Source organism: Sinohyriopsis cumingii, chromosome 8 (genome assembly GCF_028554795.1).
Source record: "Sinohyriopsis cumingii isolate HCF-2022 chromosome 8, ASM2855479v2, whole genome shotgun sequence".
Lineage (NCBI taxonomy): Eukaryota > Metazoa > Mollusca > Bivalvia > Unionida > Unionidae > Sinohyriopsis > Sinohyriopsis cumingii.
In genome coordinates, this window is record NC_142968.1 from 98,982,419 (window position 1) to 99,005,421 (window position 23,003).

The 23,003-nt window shown below is 34.8% G+C and overlaps 1 protein-coding gene across 1 annotated transcript in view; it reads left to right on the top strand.

The window, feature by feature from the left end:
- LOC149794222 (hemicentin-1-like) overlaps window positions 1-23,003 on the top strand; it is a 71,481-nt gene that overhangs the window by 45,694 nt on the left and 2,784 nt on the right. Inside the window, exons 6-15 of the mRNA XM_089966546.1 lie at window positions 298-564; window positions 1,527-1,799; window positions 2,400-2,663; window positions 13,692-13,955; window positions 14,358-14,630; window positions 15,125-15,391; window positions 15,848-16,111; window positions 19,928-20,191; window positions 21,926-21,988; window positions 22,586-22,688. Coding sequence (XP_089822672.1) covers window positions 298-564; window positions 1,527-1,799; window positions 2,400-2,663; window positions 13,692-13,955; window positions 14,358-14,630; window positions 15,125-15,391; window positions 15,848-16,111; window positions 19,928-20,191; window positions 21,926-21,988; window positions 22,586-22,688 — 2,302 coding nt within the window. The remainder of the gene's footprint in view (window positions 1-297; window positions 565-1,526; window positions 1,800-2,399; window positions 2,664-13,691; window positions 13,956-14,357; window positions 14,631-15,124; window positions 15,392-15,847; window positions 16,112-19,927; window positions 20,192-21,925; window positions 21,989-22,585; window positions 22,689-23,003) is intronic.

A 23,003-nucleotide genomic window follows, 5' to 3' on the forward strand; every position in this document is an offset into this window, starting at 1 on the left:
TAATAACTCAACAAACAAGTAATATTTCTTTTCTTCCTTTGCGGAAACTAAACTATTAAAATATTCACCGCAGTCATAATAAAATATAAACAATTTCAAACTACAAGATAAATCGTTATCTACCTTAATACATGAACAAGCAACTTAATATATTCGAAGCAGGAGATGACCAGCTCAGCAAGTGTTCAACAATTGTCTCAGAATCTGTATTACAGCTAGTACAATATTAAATTAGATTTTGATATGAATGTCCATTGTAATCTCAGGACCACGATGGCTTGTATTTTACTTTTCTAGCAGACAAAGAACTGCTACCAAGGATATCTCTAGCTGAAAGCAATATTCCCGATAGTTCCATCATGCTGCAATGTCAGTCAAATGATAGATCAGCTGGAAGGATCCGTTGGAAGCGCAATGGGATTCCAATAGATAACAACGCCAAGTATTTACAAAAGGAAGCATTTCTAACCATACGACATTTGAAGAATGACGACCTATATGATATATATACTTGCTTGGAGTCCGGAAGCCCCTCTGAGAGTTATCCGTATAGCATAGAAACGTGTGAGTAGGAATCGTATGTGGTTATCTTTCTTATTATTATTATGCACACTCACGCACACATACATACACACACACACACACACACACACACGCATAAAGTAGATAGATAGATGGATAGATAGATATAGATAAATAGATAGACAGAGAGAAATACAAGGAAACAGACAGACAGAAACAGATAGATAAAATTATATATATATATATATATATATATATATATATATATATATATATATAGCAAGGGGTTTCCAACACAATATATGTGACTACATTCTGATCTGGTGTTATATTAATTATGGATTCTGAAATCTAGTCTATTTCACTTTTTTATCTATGCCTATATGAAAATACTGCATTATGGATCCAGTGGCTCTGACTGTAAATTAATATATCTAAAAATAAAATTGATTTTGGAATATCATCACTGAAAGGCCGGAAAATATGTATTCCTGTTTTTACTGCTGACAGTTTGAATCTCTCTCTCTCTCTCTCTCTCTCTCTCTCTCTCTCTCTCTCTCTCTCTCTCTCTCTATATATATATATATATATATATATATATATATATATATATATATATATATATATATATACCGTTGAGGTTGCAAACCTTTACATTAATATTTACACAGGAATTAAAAATAAACCACTAGTCTATTTCAACGCGTTGTGGATGCTGGAAAACTCTCTTATTAACCTAGAAATCGATGAGCCATAACGACTTCTGTTGTTTTATGTAAATCTATGCAAGCGCAAATTATACCCCTGTAGGAACAGCCATGTAAAGTTTTGCATAAAGAACGGTTTGTATGTTTTATTTGGTTGGCTCGACTATGTTTTGTACTTACACATTGAGAATCAAAAGCGTTCAGGCTAGTTAGGTCCTAGTTTTTCACTCTTAGTTGTCAGTTGTTTGCATTTATCATTATAGATTATCGTATAAATACTTTATATAATCCATGCAGCTGGACCAAATTTCGTCAAGGTTACTCCAAGCATCTTATTGGTAAAAGAAAAGGATACATTAAATATCAGCTGTCTTGCAGACTGCTATCCACTTTGCTCTGTGGAATGGAGTAAACTGGACCCGTCCTCAGGCCGCAGTAACGCTTTATCGAAAGATGATGCATTGAAATTAACGAATGTTACAAGAAAGATGTCTGGGAATTACTCGTGCAAAGTATATAATCTTATAACTGGTGCATTTAATGAAAACTCGTTATCATTGGATATTCATTGTGAGTACAAATTTAGTATTTGTAGTATTGTATTTATTATTATCATTATTATTATTATTATTATTATTATCATCATCATCATCATTATTATTATTATTATTATTATTATTATTATTATTATTATTATTATGTCATTGACAGTGGTAGTAACTGTAGTACTTGTTAAATTAGTAAAATAAGTTGGATCTTAACACAGCATTAAACGAAATAAATTTCCCACATTGTACAATTATTTGCAAAAAGATTTGAGCAAGGAATCCGACTAAGTAGGTTTGACTTGATGAAATGATGAATAAAATTGTGTTCATCGATCGTATCTAGTATCTATTTCATAGATTTATTTAATTAACATGATACTGCATCATTTCTCTTGTTTGTACCCTGTTCAAGATATAAGACGTACCTACCCGTATTTGATCGCAGCATTGTGTCATTCCATGAAGCTGACGAAGTTTAACGTATGTCCTTCTAAAGCCATCTATCATTAAATTGTAGTATAACGACTACCTCATAAGAAACTTGTCTTGTTGATGGCGTGATGCATTGTCCTTTTCTTGTGAAGCCTAGATATTGCAACTAATTTCCCGTTCTAATTTTCAGACGGTCCAGATGAAATTTTGCTTAATACGTCGAATAAAATCATTGAGGTGGATGAATTTGACTCCATAACAATACTTTGTTCAGCCGAATGCTTCCCACCGTGTCTTATTAACTGGACTGAAATGTCTACAAAAATCCCCATAGGAGATGCTGAATTGAAGCTCGTCAATGTGTCAAACAATGGCGCCTACACATGTCATGCGTCGAATCAAAAACTTGATGCCACTAAAACTTCGCAGACAATCAACATAACAGTTAAACTTGGTATGGATATAATTGCCTAGTGCAACACGTGTTTATTGTTATGCATAGTTAGAAAATGTTCTATTATGACCTGTTTCATTTATAGAACCAAATCAAACACAACTTTTGTGACCTTTCTTTGTAATACACTGTACATATAACAACGTATTACTATACATTGGTCGTTGCGGGTCGGTAGTTAGTTTAAACGGAATCATACATGAAAATATTTGCTATTAATTGCAACCTTATTAATATAGCAATATGAAACCAGACTGCCAGAGTAGTGTTGTTATTTCTGTGTTTGCTACCTTTTCATTCTTGGTGACATACGTCACAGTCTCAATCCCGCAATGACTCGGCAAGTGATTTGTGTTCTGTTTGGAACCTTTAATTAAGCTTTATAATCCAAGAACGTATCGGTCATGGTGGATAGAAGTTATTACGTATATACAAACCAATACAGGCAAAAGGCGGCACAAAATCGGGAAGATATTTATCACTACTCATATTATATACAACACATTGATGATTAGCGTTATTAACCCAATGAAGCAAATAAATTGTTTTACTTTGTGTTATTGTCGGTAAAATCCGCAATCCACACGGTTCCTTATTTGTGCCTGTAGTTATCGGTGATTTTACGTTTCACCTAGCACTGTCTCGAACTAGGCTGTGGTAATTATCCTCTCCATGATCGCCATCGAATACAGTTCACTATATTTCTTGAGACTGCTGTGTGCTGCAAGTATATCTGAAAAGACAAGTATTCGTGAATGCAAGCATGTGGGGATACATGTGCCACTAGCCGGTTGGAATCGATAGAGCCTGGATCATAATTCAGATTGGTATACATACGATCGATGTTTTGGTTGCAGCTGCAATCGCAACAAGAACAATAGTCTCTACTGCGACAAAACGCCAATTGCATATACGACTAAACATCCGCGTTTGTACTTTACGACCAGCCCGGTTCTCTGTCATTTCATCTCGCAGCGGTTGTTCTACTTCAATTACTCTTCCACGTCTGTAGCACTGATGGTCCAGCTCAGATATTTATATTAATGATACATTCGCGTAGTACAAGTGCAGGACAGACAGACTTTGTATGGACTCAACACGTCTTCTCCCAACATGTACACATACTTCTAGCGAATTACCTTTTTACTCTCACACTTGTCATACAATCATACACAACCTCTGTCTAGGGAAAACTTAAATCTTTGTCATACAATTATACACAACCTCTGTCTAGGGAAAACTTAAATCTCCATCAGTTATGTCTTATCGCGGTGTGGCACCCTTTTCAATTAAAATATCGATTGATCCTGTATTTATTTCATCCAACCATCGTCAAAGTCCAATAACTGATATCTTAAAAAGTGCACTCGTTTTACATAACGGTCGAGATCTTTTATTTCTCAGTTGTATTAATGATATTTGTATAATTATTCTTTGGTGATTGTAAGTACTCCATTGACATCGGCGATTATCACGTCATTGATAGAAACAATCTTTGCGAGATTTTGCATCTGGTTGCAAAGTCAACTTCTCGACATTTGTTTGTGCCAGTTGGTTGTGGTACATCAGGGTGGTTCCAACAAGCAATATAACAAAATTATAAGACAGTTTATACGAGGGTTTGGTAACACCACATTGTAGCAGATATTCATCGACAAGTGGAATTAAATTGTAATCAAAGCTAGCAGCCACCGCCAGCTTAGCTCAATCCATCAACCTTTCCAGCATTTAATGATTTTGATACAGCATCTATATAAAATTGCAAATCTTAAATAAGTCAGCCATTTATTAAGGTTAATAAGTCAGTGCTTACCTCTATATTCCTTGAATTTGGAACTGCAGAGTTGCTTTGATTGGTGGTGTGGATACGTTTGCGATTTGTTCATTCACGTAATTTATCTGTATAATTAGTATCACCAGCTTAACCGTTGTTAATGGCAATCGAGAGGCCACAGTCTATGATCCCGTTTCTCTTTGGGTCAGTCCAACAACGTGTCTGGTAAATTTGGCTGGAGAAAGTTCCAGTTGACCGTACATGTGCCTTTTCTTTTCGCAAGATGATTTTCACAAAGGCTGACCTTCACTTCTTGATATGACATTATTATTCAAATACGTAGGAGGTTTACTTTAATTTTCTACATGCACATATATCACTTTCAATCGAATACCAGCGTGTTTGAACAACAGTGTCAAAAAAGAAAAGTATCACAGAATGCCATCGATAACCACCAGCTGGAGCTTTACCAACATTGACATGAAAATATATTTTCACAAATGATTGTCTGAACAGCTCCGGTGTTCCAATCAAACGGAATACAGCTGGTGCAGTATCGCAAAATCATGTTAGGAAACTTGAAAATCAGTGTCGATGATCCATATACGACAATATATTGTGATACCCACGAGCTGTATGTTTGGTTTCAAGGTAAAGCCTAATTTCTTCATATGATTCATGATGTCCATTTAACACTAAAGAAACCTCACTCGCTTCAAAAATGTCAAATATCATCTTACTCAGTCCTTGATCATTGTCTCGATTTGTATTTTGTTATGTACAACTTTGTTTTGCAAATCCTGTTCTATGATCTAATGTAATGTTTGTAATTGTATTGATGATTGTAAGTTAAACAGATTATCCTTTAGATTTTGCCTACCTGACTAGAGCCTGCATTAGGAATATTAAGAACGTAAAATTACATAGGATCAATATGTATATGTATGATTATATATATATATATATATATATATATATATATATATATATATATATATATATATATATATATATATATATATATATATATATATATATATATATTGACAAGTACTAATAATAATTTTATTAATAAGACTTAATGATGACTTTTCGTTAATCACTCATGGCTGAATGGGCTTGAAAGATTCTAAAAGAATTCACTTACTTCCCATTGGTTGGGCAAGGACGCATGCTAAGAAGCTTTCGAAATAAGTTAATTCTTGTGGTCTGTCTCGTGGGTATGTTTCGAAATATAGTCGTAATGAAAGCTGTATATAAGCAAATAACCGTGTAATCAGATTGATTTCTATATTGGAGTAATCCTTAATTCTTGCGTTCGTGTTGTAAGTCTGTAGACTTGTTTTATCTACTACGAAGATATTATTCTAGAGGGAAAAAATAGAACATTTGTTTGGAAGTTCAGTTGAAAAGGAACGTGCCCATTGTTTGGACTAAAAATTATTCTGGAACTGTTGTGAATTATTCATAGGAGTCCTGAACAATGCCTTCTTGACAGTGTCACCCTTCTTGACGGACCAGTACATTTCCGGCTTTGAAATTTATTTTTGATTCACTTTATAGTACTATAAGTTCGTTTCAGATTTTCATATGTAACCTTCATGATTAAATTATGAAAGTTTTACAAAAGTTGTCAGTTTTGTTTCTTTCTGTTACTTTTTTATTCCCATATAGTCGTTACAATTTTGAGACGTAACAAAGACGTGTTTTTAAGACTATATTCAGTTCTTATTTCCCATGTAAGTTGCATCAAAAGCAGTTCGTGGGTGTGCATATGTGGTATGTGAGAGAAACGACAGCATTGGGGTGGTTCCAGATTGCATAAACGACAACAGATTTGATTCTGTAATCAATGAAGAGTATATTGTCAGTATCTAGAGTGTTCACGCCTTTAGCACAACTCTACCATCAGCAGCCGCTGCATAACGTCAAAATGCATCTTTGGAGATATTCTTGCTAGTGACTATGACTGTATATTTGACCGCCAAAATAACTTTATGAACATCTCGACAAAGAATCCAAGAATGTGACTGAGGGGAATTGCACAGGAAAATCGTAATGAGCCTCAGCATAGCTGTATTTGGCGCTGAGCAAATCCACTACTGAATGAGCTGTTAAGGACCACAACAAAAGCTTGTAAATGCTCATCAGCGTTGCCTGCAAAGTTTTTTGGTCGCTTCGTGTATATTGTTGACAATCCGCATTATCAGATGCATCGTCGATAAATATCGTAGCTGGACCAATTGTTCTCGTGCAGTCGTCACTGTATCTGACAGGTCCATTAACACTTGTTAAAATGTACACTTATTACGGTTTATGATGGGCTAAATTCCAATATGATACTTCAAGTAACTGATTCGCTACCGTTTCCAGGATATTTACGTCATTTTAGATTCTGGTGTGTGTGTATATATATATATATATATATATATATATATATATATATATATATATATATATATATATATATATATATATATATATATATATATATATATATTGTATAGATAGTAGCGTGTGAGTCATAAATTGTAAACCTAGGTCTTTTCATGTGTTCATGGATGATCTACATCATAGTATTTCACCTTTCCTGTTTTTGTAACACTTGAAAAACAGCAAGTGTTATAAAAAATAGCATTGATTATGAAACAAATGGCAAAACAATATTGGGTATATATAAGTATATAACTTAGTCCTGATTCAGTGTCTATTTGACGTTTATTGACTTTTCTCTTTTAATCATTAAATGGAGCATCTCCAGTCACTTTCCAGGAATAGTTTGCAAGCAATGATGGGTTCTATTTACCCTGATAGCGTTTCTCAATTGTTGCAATGCTATTTGAAATCACTCGCCGGGCTCGTAGCTAACTGCTCTTCCGTTCAGTGTAAATATGATCTAGATGAGATTGCATAAAGTATATTTAGTAACATATTGCAGCCAAGGCTTTTTTATGCCTTGAGGTTTTCCACCGACTCCCTGTACTTGTCTGCCTTATGGCTTCAGAGCCAATGTGTAGCCACTAACTCGAAGGCTTTTAATATCGGGTTTTCTTTGCCATGACGTGCACGGTCAAACGCATCATCTCGAACAGGATCACGAATATGAGGACCAACAAAAACACTTCCTTTATCATCGCTTCTCTCAAGCTTTGAAATTTACCACCGAGATACTTGAAAGCAGATTGTGTTTTCTCTATGACCATGACAAAATATTTCATCAAACCGAGCTTGATATGCAAGGGTGATAATAACATCTTCATTGATACAACAAGTGGTGGATGCAGAACGCTTTTCCCAGGCTCAAATGACTGTCGGACTGGCCAATAGCTCTTGATGTAGTGGGAATCTCTCGCACTACTATCCCATTCGTAGAGAAAACAACAAAACGTTGTTTATCAAGTTTGCAGACCAAGCAAGAAAGCGAAAACCTTCAAATCGCAACAAAGCTGCCACTGATGTTGGTCATAGTTTATGCACCTCAAAAGTTGTTTCATGTTTTCATAGGTTTCCTACATATGGACTGCATAATCGAATGGAATTGATAGCAAAACATTGCCATTATGGAACAGAACAGATTTAAGACTCATCTTTGATGAATAAATGAACAGTTTCCACTGATCTGGATCATGCATGATGTTGAGGGCTGCTATCACTTAATCAATTTTGTTTCCGCCCACGATCACCTTCCAAGAAAATAATGGGACAAGATCATTTTGACTGTCACGGAACATGGAAATATTAACATCACCTGCTAGGTGCCTTTACTGCCTTAGTCTTGAGCCCAACAGCTCTGCCTTACTCTTGGATAGTTGCAAATCCCTGTCAAGGTCATTCAGTTCACTTTGTGTTATTAGGTGTGCTTCAGAGGAGGAAGATGGGAGAAAACATGGGTCTTGTGACATGGATGGTTAATGATTAGAAGTTTCTTCTTCTTTCTTGTCTGACTGAAGTGACTGATTCTGGTTCATCCGAAACCAGTAGTCCTTCTCCGTGGGGTACTTGTGCGTATAGCTGATGGAACGTTTGAATAATGCACAGTCCATATTTTCTTCTTTGGTGGACTTTTCTCAACTGGAGGCACCATGAAGAAGTAACAACTGCTGGAATGATTGGCGCTGCAAAAGGCATATATTTCCTTTTCCTGTTAAACAATGGCGAAGATTTGTTGCACCAGTGCGTCACCTTATGTGTGGGGCCCACCTCTTGCCCTGATCCCCAATCGTGCTGCTTAAAACGGTGATATGCTGTTTTAACCATAATGGTTATACTGTGCATTTGTGATGCACATATCAGTTCACCACAAATATTGCAAAAGTTATCTGCATTGTTCGCACAAGTACGAGGCATCTCTGATCACTTTGGCTGATCATACACGTGTCCCTTTGCAAAATCAAACAGTTACAAATACGAAAGTACGATACTGTTTGATTTCTAGAGCTGGTCTAGGGTGTTTGATTTCTAGAGCTGGTCTAGGGTACCTTGTTCAGTAGAGTGATGTAGCTTATTTATGACTGCCAGGAATAACATGATGCAATTCATATCATGTATGACGCAATACCAGCTATAGATTGCATCATTTATTGCCTTGCCTAAAAACAGGTACTGTCCAACCCCAGTTTTTCATAGATCCAGTCAAAGATGTACTTAAGTCATTTCTGGTTTAAATTGAGATCCCTTCCCTTTATAAATCGCTTATCCTCCGCCGTTCCAAAATCAAATGTCGTATATACTTACCCAGTATAATATCTTTATACCTAGAAGCAATCAACACTTTTAGGCATCATTTTCGTTCCCCGTGACCCATAATTAGTCAAGTTTGTCTACATTTATTTCAAAAGTATTTTGACTATAGGCAAGTGTCATCATTGTAGCTACATTTGCGTTGTCAAGAACTGATTCAATATATTTCCCGGTAATGGAATAAGATGCACTGTGGAGCAACGCCATAATTCGGTTGTTAACAAATCCAACGGTTGTATTGGTGTTTTGAACAAGATCTACTCCACTTTGGAGTTTGTCTCACATAGACGAAAACACAGTGTCGTGGTATGTACTTCAAATTATATCCTTTATTGACTAGGGTCCTTAACTAGATATTAATAATACTTTAAATCTCGTTTCCTTCGATCCACTAACACAGGCGCTCATGTCAAAAGTTTAATCAGATATATCCTTGAATTGAGTCATGATGAAACTATACATTTCTTACTTTGTCTGTGACTCATAACCACTCCCATGTGCTAGATTTACAATCATTGAATCTGGCAATCATATTTGCGCTGCTTCGTTAATGATTTTACCACCCGCATGCGGCATAATTTCTATAGCTTGTAGTGCAATTGGAACCTTTGGTGGTGTTCTTGTCACTAATCACCGTAGTCAATCTCAAAGCCTTTGAGCCGTCAGTTGTATCATCAATCCACAATCAATCTTTCTTGCTCTCGTGAACGACTCGCATTGCAAATTATTTACATATTGATGCAGCGGATATATAAACGGTGTTTGTAGAGTTGGCAACTCGCACGGTTTTTAAATGACCAGTTACAACCGTCGGTATTATATTTAAGGCCAGACTGATTCATAATGTAGAGTTGTAGCGTCATAATTTTACTACGAAGATTCACAACGTACCTGTTCATTAAGAGTCTTTGGTAGTTATTAATGCGATTCTTTGTCAAATGTCTTCATTAATCAATGATATGTTTTATCGCCAGAGGGAAGTTCAATATTATGCCAGGTGGTTCCAGCGTCAGATGAAAACATTATGTGTTGTTCGCATACAGACCCCCAAACGGTTTTGATAAACAATTAGGCCAACTGCAATAAACTTGCAGCGATGCTAGTGAGCTCTTAAGTGTTCGCGATTTACCAGTAGCAAAAGATGCAGACAATGTCATCTGAGCTCTGGATTTGTTGATAATATTTGTATCATCGATGTAACCCTTGGGCTGTATCTCAACAATCGGCTGCATCGCAGCAAATATTTCACGTAAAGCTCGAAGTGTCGCAATCGTTTCAGAACTCGTCATCGATATTTTGCATATCGTTGTTGCCCGCCCGAATCGATCTCACAAGTATTTTCAATCCATTCACGAGGTTGCTACTGTAAAAAAGTCCAGTAAGGCCTTCTCCTTGGCTTTATTAGCTATCAGTTATGTGTGTAGCAGGTCGATTCTGCGTGGATGCTGGCGTACATTTTGATTGCTTTTGGTATCAATTTGTCTTATGATTTTGTCCAGTAGATTGTTCTTGCCGTGAGTGAAATCAAGGTCTCCGTTGTTGTGCAGATGCGTTTTAAATGGCTCATTTTCTTCTTGCGTTTTTGTAGGTTTTGACTGTGCATGTGCGGACGTTTGGGGTACACGTCTTGAGTATTGCTGAAACAGTATTCGTCCTCAATTGTTGATATCGCAAACGTTGTTCGTCGTCATCTCTAAAATATTTGACGTCATGGTTTGTGTCACTTGGAATTTGTCTTTTATCAGATCGCATCACAGTTTAAGGTAAGCGCCACATTTCCTTAAATTCTCTCCAAAAGTTTTGTCTTAATCAATAACACCACAATTAATTGAAATAACCTTTCGCAAAAAGGTGATTCCACATATCACTGGTACATTATTTCCTTCCAGTAAACTCCCAGAATACCATTTTAAGACATTCAATGTTTATATTTGTCTAATGTGTCCTTGATTGTATTTTTGCCGCTACTCTTTCTAGCGGCTAGCAACGAGTATAGGCGTTATGAAGATCGCCTGGCGCATATTTTCTTTAAGTATTAAAACTCTGTTTTTATCCCTGACTCATACTCGGGTGGCACATCTGGGAACCTGGCAGCATTTTCTCTAACGACGTTTTCAAATGTACTTTTACCTTTTGCAATTAAACTAGTGGTTTCTCCTATTTAATCAATGTCTTAGTGGAGTGTGGCAGACGCAAAATAGTCCTTGTAGTTGCTCTTTTGGTTTTGTATCTCATTGGTCAGTTTAGCTATCTAAATAATTTCACCGTGCTCTTCATCTGTTTCAGTTTGTTCTGACACTTGCTCCTCTGTTGACCATGTACCCTTTTATTATGCTCAGCGGGTACGGCAATTTATTGTGATGGTTTAATAAAAGGTACAGCTGTTTATGCACAGCACAATATGAGGTCTACTCGTACAATCTGCCACAAAAGCAATTTTTGGACAATTGCGGGATATAGGACTATGGCTCCAGCAACAATATTCCTGAAGAAAAGCAGAAAGATTATTTTAGTTAGCAAACAAAACAAAACAAAACATATATATACGACATGCAAAAACTAAGCAAGGGAAAGAAGACATTTGTTCTTATAGATCCACGGCCACTTAAAAGTGAGGACACAATACTTTATCAGTCTCTAAAAGATTCACAGAATGGAAAGAAAAAAGTGAGATTGAGAATTACACGGTTTGAAAGTTGCTCCACAACCCTGGAAATTTAGCAACACATAGCCTTTGCAGAATACGTTTCGGCTAAGAAACCGTCATGAGCGTGCTGTAAAGAAGAAAAACAACATCAACTATACCTTGATGAAACCAGCGGTGGAAACAGAATTACCATAAAAGAAACTAAAACATCACCTTTTAAAGGTAGTTGAAAGGTCAGTGAATATAAACAATAATAATGAGTACGATAAGCAACGCGATTGAAGAAAATTGAAAAATATGAAATACACAGTCAATAAACGGGAAAAGAAACATATCAAGTGACACAACAACGACGCAGACCACATATGCAGTGTCGAAGAGATGCAAAAGACACCTATTTGTGCAAAGTCGGCAAGCACGTCAATACTTCAAAATATCCATTGATAACACTTTTTGCAGCAACACAAAATAAATACATTCAAAACATTTTGTTGTAAGGAACAGTGCTCTCTTTTACTTACTCATAAAACGTAGCCTAAATGAGTTCTACGTGACGCCAACGGTTTATAAAACAATTTGTCAGAAGAAAGAAGATCGACAATGGAACATCAAATATGATTCGGACCGACATTTATATACACAAATTCATCAGCAAAGTCTTCATCATTTCTGCATGACACTGCAAATACCTTCAGTGATAATGAACTTTCAAACTAAGTTGCAGGCGCTGACGATTGATTGATATTCAAAATGCCATATGCAGATATCTTACGGAAGTGCACATGTGTAGTTCAAAAGTAATCATCTTTTGGAAAAACAGATTAAAATACCGTTTTCGTCAGTCTCAAGTTGTATAGTAAATATATATTAAAAAAATATGCCGAGTTTAATTCAATGTAATTCTCTCATTGTCTCTATTAAAATATATATATTCAATTTGATCAAGTGGGTATCACTTATATGTCGTTGGTAGTGATATATATCAGCAGCAAGTCAGTGTATGTGTAAAACATCTCCTGATCGTGTTAAAAATGTTTGAGCTTGACATAACAAAAGTCATCAACAGCTTCAAAATTTCCAACACGGACGAACCAACATGAATTAGTTTTGTCAGCTTTAATTTCATTTTGCCTCTACCGTAAATGGCAACAAGTCTACCATAAAAAGGATCTTCCGAAGTTCAACGGTTGGGTCAGAGATGTGCCTTCTATGTATTCCCTGTTCGCTATGACGGACAAAGTAATACAATTCATTCACACGGGTCCGGCTTGGTTTTCCCGAACATTGTTGAAATTTTTTACTTGCATTACTAATCCTCGTCGGACCCACGCTGGTGTTGGTATGAAATTTGATCCACGAAACGGTTGATATGAAGATTCTTTTTTATGTCATAACCTATATCCCACATGCCTGGTGCTCACGTGGGGTATTAATAATATCATCAATGGGTTGTTCATAGTGTTCACACTTCAAGTCATGTGGGACAGAGGCTGTGACTTGTGTCAGGTTACAAAGGAGCAAAAGTGTGCAAAACATCAAAATGGCACTACTACTGGGGTTGATCTGCACCCACTGAGCATAGTATATATATATTAACACTATGTTCTGATTATATCCATGAACCTTGTGAGATAAATACAGAATAAACACACACTAACGCAATAAAGACGAGATGAATCAGTTGGCTCTTAAATTTTCTCACTGTAAGTTAAGGACAGTAAATCTAGATTTAGACTCGAGCAGGTGTAAGGAATATTTAAGTATAGGTCATAAGGATTGTAGTGACAATCTACATTTATTCTTAAAATATCAAATCATTATTCTCAGTGTAGGAAATTGAAACCGATATTTTCTCTCACTTTTACAGATGAAACATTGATTCCAAAAATAGGCATAGTCAGGCGCAATGTTTCGGATTTGTCTGTAGTGCTACAGTGTCATACATTCCGCAAGCCCAAGGGAAAGTTCTACTGGATGATTAATGGATCTCTGGTAAAACACAGTGACAGATATTCACCTGACAGTGCTTTGCTTTTTGTACGACATTTAAGAGCTGAAGACCAAACGAATATGTACACATGTCGAGAGCCAGGAAGTAAGCTAGAAAGTGATCCTTTCTGGATAAAAATATGTAAGCTAATGATTGTGTGTTTGGCGTTATTATGCATACATCCATCCATATGAATCCCAAAGAATCACGAATTAAAATCGATGTGCTGATTTTGTGAAGGTTATATCGCAAATATATGTAGCAAGAGGATATATAAATACGATAAGTAGTGCCCAAGGGCAAGGACTCTTATATGTTTTATTTGAGTTTGGAAGCTTTGAAATAATTTATTTACATTTTATTCTTTATATCGATATTTTAAATTATATACCTGTTCTGTATGGCGTGCACAAATGAAAGTACAGTGGATTTAATGATCAAACAACCTCAACAGTATGTCAAATTATGAACTTGCGACCGCTAGAACCTTTTGGTGTTTGTTTTTGTTTATAACTGAGTCAACTGCATGTATATTACTTTCAGCTGGACCTACTTCAATCACTTTCAATCCAAAAAGTGTGGTTGTCAGCGAACATGATTGCTTGAACGTTAGCTGCCTTGCAGATTGCTCTCCACTCTGCTCATTTCAATGGTTTAAACAGGACCCGTCTTCGAGCCAAAAGAACATTTTCTCTGAAGAGAATACCTTGCAAATAATGGATATTACACGAAAAATGTCAGGAAATTACTCTTGCAAAGTCCAAAATATTCTAACGAGTGTATTTAATGAAAGCTCCTTGTCAGTGGATGTTCTTTGTGAGTATAGTAGTAGTAGTAGTAGTAGTAAAAGTAGTAGTAGCAGCAATAGTAATGATATTATTCTCTTCTTCAGTCATTGCTCAACAAATGTTACACGGAGCATATCACACAAACCTATGTACATAATTTTGTGCCAAATATCAGTATCCATAAGTATCACCGAATGATGAAATTAGGGATGGGTAGCTTGTTTAGAAGCGCACAAGAACACTGTCTAAACATAAAAGCATTATCAAAATATACATTTTGTTCAGGTAATATTCCTACACTGCTTAACATTAGCAAATTACATTTAGGACAATGTTCGTCGAACATACCACTCAGCGTGTCGACCTGAAATATGGACAAGGCTTTTCTTAATATGCTTTCTGTTTTGCATCAATTTTTAGATTATAGAAAGTGTCACCCATACTTCTCATCCATCGCATTATGTCAGTTCCAGTCCTGTGTACTTTAGATATAACTCCAAAGTTCATTCTTTCACTTTTCAGATGGTCCAGATGAAATTGTGTTTAATACATCCCGCAACATTACCGAAGTGGACGAATTTGGTTCCATAACAATAGTATGCACTGCCGAATGTTTCCCACAATGTATAATTATCTGGGCTGAGAAACATAGAGAAACCATGATGCGGCGCGGCGCAGACTTGAAACTAGTTAATGTGACAGCGGATGGTACCTATACATGTCAGGCAACGAATCCGAAAATTGCCACCGGCACAATTATAGAGGATATCGTGATAAAAGTTAGATATGGTATCAAACTACTGGTTTATTTTTGTATGTTTATATTGATGGACACTTGCACGTTACTTAAAATACGCAAACATAAATATACATAAATTATGAATTTCTCTTCAATTAAAAGACACATTATAATCGACGCAACCTGAATCGATCTATACCACAAGACTACTTAAGAATATTTGCTTTGAAATTATTTTGTATTCATGTTTGAACAATATATGTGTCAATTTTCAATTGCGGTGGGAAGTAGTAATAATGCATGCTTATACTAATATAATGGGTGAATTATATAACGTTAAGATTTCTCCAGAAACAGTAAAGATTTGAAATCAGATTTAGTTGCACAAAATATTAACTAACCTAACCATATTTGGTATATAACAACAAATTACATTTATACGTATGTGATTAGACATTTTCTAACTTTAAGAAAACGGACATCTTTTATTTTTTTCAACTTTGCAGATTCAGCTCTGATTCCAAGGATAGCCGCAGTCAAATATAATGCATCGGATTCGTCCATAGTCTTAAAGTGTCTTTCACCCCGTACGTTAGCAGGACGGTTCTCCTGGAGAGCTAATGGATCAATGATAATCAAAAGCGATAAATATTCTGAAGACAATATGTTTCTTTTTGTAAGAGATTTATCAGCTGATGATCAATATAACTCCTATACTTGCACAGAACCAGGAAGTGGATTTCAGAGTGATCCTTTCCCAATGAAAATATGTAAGTTGAGGATATTGGTCAGATTCTTTTGTGTTTTGTTTTCGTCACTTCGCTGTTAATGAAATATGCTCATTATTCATTCTTTACCATGGCATAATCAACGTATTTATGTAAATGTAATGAATCACACAATTTAAACATGATGGAATCTACTAGAAGGTGTTGTGATTGAGCTGCAGCTTCGATATTATGACATATAGTGGTCATCGGCGTGGGCTTCATTAGCAAAATATTAACATTAGTTTGGGTTAATTTGATTAATTAAATTATGATTGTATGATTTATTACCTATGCTCATGGATTAACTACGCAAGCTCTTGGATGTAGAGATCAGTTGATTATGTGGATGAGTGAAATGAGGCACAAAAGAAACGTTTACAAAGCAAATAAGAGCAGGTAATATCCACAATGTCCAGCGGTGGCTTTATGAAAACAAGTGTGAAACATGCAGCATTGAAAACATAATTCTGATCATTTAAACACTTATTGAATGAATCAGAAAACGGGTGAAGATCTACAGAGTTTGTGAGCAATACCATGTAAAGGCATATATGACTGCTAACGAATCTTATCTATCTCTATCCCATTTTTGTAAAGCCTGTTCAAGCACTAAGTTGAAGAAGGTGTAATTATAGGGGTGTTTGGTGGAAAAACAGGAGCCTTACATCCAGTAAGTCTAGGTGACGAAGGCGTTTTAGTTTCTCTTGGCAAAATCAGCACTCTCACCCCAGCTACTTTGCAAAAGTATCTGTCCTGTTTTTCTTTCAAGGCGATGTGGATTTTTATTAAAAGCCAGGAAGGTCATGTAACTGGGATCCCTTCAACATGTAACTGGGATCCCTTCAACAAGGATAAGCAAGTGATTGGACATTTATAGCTGGTAATAACAATGGCAATACATGTATCTCCTAACTGCGAATGCAGTATCCAATAAATATAATATTGTTCGTTATAATATATTCAAACAATCAGCAGGATAAAATGATATCGCCACAGTGTTGATTCCACATTTATCCCGACAGTGGCAATATCAATTTTAGGACTTATCTTCCGTTATATGAATTATGTTTGCCATGTGTAATATCTTCAGACCTATATTTCCATAGTGATGACTTCTTTCTCTTCTTTAACTTTACTGTTTGTCTCTGTTATTATATCTGTCTCTCTGTCTCCCGCTCCTGCGCACAAGATCCTGCCATCAGGATGGGTTGATGCTCAATATGCAAAGACTGCTGGCTTTCTATTACACTTTCGTGAAATCAATCAAATGTAAACAAATGCACCCCAAATATCTGTACGCAGTCTTCACGTATTAACACTTTAATTAGTTTTCTACATTATTCCCGCACATTCCCAGTGACTGAACGTACATTACCATGATGATATTCGCTATTCAGTCTCCAATACAGTATCGTATACCTGTTGCATTTCATGATCAATGGTACACATTGCTTTAGAAAAACTCTTTATTCAAACCTTAAAATATGCTATTCTTAGATTCGTCCTTGTTGTCCAATATGTAAATAATTGTATATACAACACCGATATTACAAACTAGTTTTTGATTACAACAGTTTCGAATATGTTTTAGATTTTTATAGATTGCAACAGCGGGATCCATTTTGAGAATTGTTAACATCTAACCCTATGGAGCCTGATATAAAGTTGAAGTTATAGGGCCACTATTTTACAGCAATGAACCAATCTACTGGCGCAGAATAACAAATACCTTACTAAATATTTTGCTAGTAGATGGAATTAATTGTTTTGCCTCTTTACTTTCTGTTAATTATTTTCATCACTCTCCTATTATACCAGCATACCTTCATTATGAATTTATGTTGAAAATCTGTATTTGCAATACATATGTTCAATAACTTGTTTCATTATATTGCTCTTTCCGACAGAGAACATCCAAAGGTTTACATCAATTTCTTTCATCACATTTTGTGCAAAATATTTAGTTGTTCTATTAAAAACTCTCCTTGGGTAACCATGATTTGAAGATGCATTTTAAAATTATTTATAATCACTGGTTATTGATAGATCAAACTCTTCAGCTTGGCCCTCTATTTTCACTAAGGATTTGCAAACATTATGACCTGTCAAAGTGTCCCAAAATAATTAATTAACGTTGAAACAGCGTACATTACCTCGGTTCCGCGAAATATTTACTTAATGGTGAAACATATTTAGTAGTCATACTGGGGAAATATATTCACTAACCTTCCTCATATTTAATGCTTATATTGAATCTATTTATGGTATCTCTTTCCAGGCGACTGTAATAACCTATAACATTTCCTGAATCGAAATCATGACGAGAAAAATGTTTAGATCAGCAGCTAAAACACCCATCAAACGTGTCTTTATATGTTGGTTTTAACTAACGTAATATTGTATTTTATATCTCTTTCCGATGCCTCTATGTTTGAATTCCTCAAAAAACATATGTATCATGTCCTTGATCATAAGCCGAACATTAACGTCAAGAATTGTCCAAGGCATAGTTAACAACAGTATAATACTTAGCATGATTTAAATTTAATTGTAGAATTGCTTACACTATATTTCATTTATAACCAAAGATATTCTTACAGTCATGCTGACAGTTGAGCAGTTGCATAATTACAATCACAATTTCAATGCCAAAGCATAGTTAAATAAACCTGATGGCTACTAATTCGTATTAAAACATGTGCAACAGAGGTGGTGGTTACTACAAACCCTGAATAGCAGGAAAATGAAGACAGCAAATATTAAAGACTTAAAGAACAAAATAATCATTATTACAAATATTAAATATTAGAAAAGGGGAATATGTAAACGAACACATTAAACAGTATATGAATCAACTATTCCATAACTTGGGATGGCAATTGTACGTGTTAAATCGAGACATCAAACGCAATTATGTTTCGTTTGTATTTTCCGATGCTGAATAAACGAAAACAAATACCTTCGCGGGTCAAACACTACATGCATAAAAGTTAGTTATAATATGCATCAAAACTATGACAACAAACAAGGAAATCGTACCCGCATTAGATTGAGGAGTCGTGTAGCTTGCTGATGAGAACATTCGGTCTCAGTAACTTACATCAGTTTGAAAGATATACTCTAGTAAAAGGTACGCGGTTACATTCGTGACCAACAGGAACAAGGAATCGATTGCAAGACATACCGTACATGTGTAATACCATTTAGTTCAAATATTTCTTTTACGGCGTTCTATTCCTTGTGTTTTTCACAACCTTGTTTGCTTTGCTGTGAACTTTTAATTTCGTATTTCTTCAACTGAGGTTGCAAAAGGAATACATTTTAATTTTATCCGGCAAGCATTAAAAAGAGATTGAGATTATTTCAAGCTAACTCATAAAACACATGACTGACCTGCGTGTTATTTTTTCATATAGTATTTTTAACAAGTTTAAATAGGACATACATATAACATAGGCTAGAATTGTATTCATGGCAGATTGTAACGCAAATATTACAATATATGAAAAATTCTTGGATATTTTGACCGATCTCGAATTAATCGAAATATGGACCGCGTTCTTTTTATACCCTTTTTATTTGTATTCTTGTAGCAGCAATGACAGTTAACAGATGGTCATGCTTACTTTTCTCAGCATTGTTTAACATGAATCTCAAATGTTAAATTTCTTGTAAAACCAGAAATAATAAAAATAGAATCATTAAGGCACTACCTTGCGTAATTTGCTTAATTTGCCATCATTGTTGATTTTCGTGATCAATGTTTGCAATTAAAGTAATATTTTGGGACACGCTACATCCATTGTCTCTTTTTAGATGGACCAAATGAAGTAATCTTAAAAACTTCGGACAATAAAACAAACATTTATCAAGATACGTCCACGACCGTCTTCTGTTTTGCTGACTGCTTTCCCCCATGTATATATCGATGGACTTTCTCATATACAGACACAGTTATAGACAGTGCCGAACTAACGCTTGTCAATGTGACATATAATGGTAGTCTCACATGCCATGCCGCAAATCCTATAAATATGAATGCCACTTTATATGAGACCATTGGTATTATGGCGAAGCCAGGTAAGAAATAGCATTTTAAAATTATTTTCTGTAAATGTTGTTCATTTATGGAGATATACATGAAGATAATTGTTTATATATATATATATATATATATATATATATATATATATATATATATATATATATATATATATATATATATATATATATATATATATATATATATATGTGTGTGTGTGTGTGTGTGTGTGTCTATTTATCTATCTATTGTTACGACTCTATGGTAACAAACTTAAGCAACATAAAAGAAGCAAAACCAACAAGTTTTGTCAAACTTAACAATCAATTTGATCATTAAAATAACAAATGAAACATGTGAGATGAACTTAAGTATAATAAAATGAATCAAAATTAGTCCTTCAAAGTTCTATGAAAGTCATAAACGAATGGAGAGCCCCTTAAAATGTTCAATGCCGGAAATGAACAGGTCCTCAAGAGCCATGACGTCATCAAGATGGCGTTGTCCACAATTCTTTCGAATAATTTATAACAGTTGCAGAATACTCTCTTTGAGTTCAAACAATCATCACCGCTGAACAATCCAACAAATGCTTTTTATCTCTCGATAAATATCTAAGTACAACATCAAATACGTCTGCAGACTTACACCAGGAGCATAAAATTGTGAAGGACTCTGAAAATCGAAATAAAATCAAATGCGTTAAGCTTGTCCGTACATATATCGTATTCATTTTTGATCAACTAACTATATTCACATGACCTCCAGCAACCAATGGAAATCCAAAGAATTATTTTTGAAACATCGATATTCCATTAGTCACTAATAAAATACACCATAGGCGCCATTTTAAGTTTATTATTACGACTAATATTACAAATTGTCAACACGTATAGTACGTGAACAACTATTTATGGATCCTATGTAGTTTGCCTTTTTAACAGAGGCAATATATAAAATAATAAAATATTTTATAGAGTTTACGACCATGAATACATATTACGAAAATTAAATAATTATGTTTATACCGGAAATTGCAGAAAATGTAGATATACATTGCAATATATATGAGAGCACTTAACCAGAGTCGTATTCACACGAAAGTCTAAAGAAACAAAATCAGAATACAAACCGCAGACAACCAGTACATATGTATACAACGACACAAAGTGTGGACCATGTATCTGGGAAAAGTATATAGTTACCAAGGGCTCTTACATAAAACAACTTCATCCAAGGGGGTCAACGGAATACATACACAGAGATGCACAATCAATTACATGTGTAATAAAATAACATATTTATAATTGTACGCAGTGAATACAATTTTCTGCACAATATTAATGTAATATAAACATATAAACATAGAAAAGCGAGACAGTGTAACTACGTCATTAGAAACGGATGTATTATTAACAAAGCAGTGTGGTGCATAACTACATATATAGAAAAGATTTATAACTTTTCTAAATATGTAGATGTACCTCAATGTTTGATATAATAATATTCAAGGAGAATGTATTACTTATTCCTCCGTGTATGCGTGATAGTTGTTCTAAACATAAATGCACATCCCAGAGAATATGCGCCATTTCTGAGCTATACATAAATTCCAAATTGCAACTCAATCCGTCTCAATAAAAGGATTGCAGATTCAACAATCGTTTGTCTCAATAATACTTTCATTTGTTATGTTATGTATTTAAATCTGTCTCTATACAAAGAAACTTTGTGACTGTTTACGTATGATGCACCACCTGTATGCATTGCAGAGGACATTCATCAAACAACAACGCCAGTAGACAAAGACGAGAATAGAGAAGCTGCTATCATGGGTAAGAAAGCATTTTCTGTCCATATATTTTGATATCAATCAATTGGCTCAATGGCATGTGCAGAAAAGAACATACATCAAGGAATAAAAATGATCTATACGTAAAATTCAATTTCGTCGAGAGAGGTTTCAAATGCAAAAGCTAATATTTTAATTTAAATTTTGGGTCTAAGATTTAGTTCAAAATATTATATAAAATATGATATGAAGACTGGTTTAAAAATATGAAAGCCGTAAACAAGTATTTGTCCATACCACAACACCAACAAAAATAGAAACTTCGAACAGACAAGCCTAATTTTTCGTAATGTTGGATTGTAACATCTACATATACATAAGTGCACGTTACTTGCACAATAAAATAAAATTATATTGAATCGTATGGGTATGACAAATACATAGTGGACACAGTGAAGTCTAAATGCGACTTAAATAATGTATTTTCTAATATAAATGATCTATTATGCGACATCACTCAATACTAGTGTGTGATAGAAGTGTATAAAATTAAACTTTATTATTGGAATAGGTCATGTTATTCACATATCCATGCGCATCTTTGTTCTGGTTTTCTAACAAAACCAAAAATTAATTTCAGACATTCTATCGATTCCTTACCTGCTACAAGTTATTCTAGGCATTGGAGGAATTGTGGTTATTGCTGCTGTTGTTTGCGTTTTACGGAAGAAATATATACCCTGGTACTTAAATTGGTTTTCTTTTCTAAGCATGACACAAACATTCTACATGTAGGAATATTACATTGTTTTAGAATAAACGTGTTTTTAGATACATAGTTCTGAGGGACTATTGTACACACACACAGACAGATATATATATATATATATATATATATATATATATATATATATATATATATATATATATATATATATATATATATATATATATATACGTATCTTTACACCGATCACGTGTTAAAAGGTGACTCTGAACATCTGAACATGCAATAACCATTCAAGTTCGGCAAAGAAAGGACAAAGAAAATCCGTGTT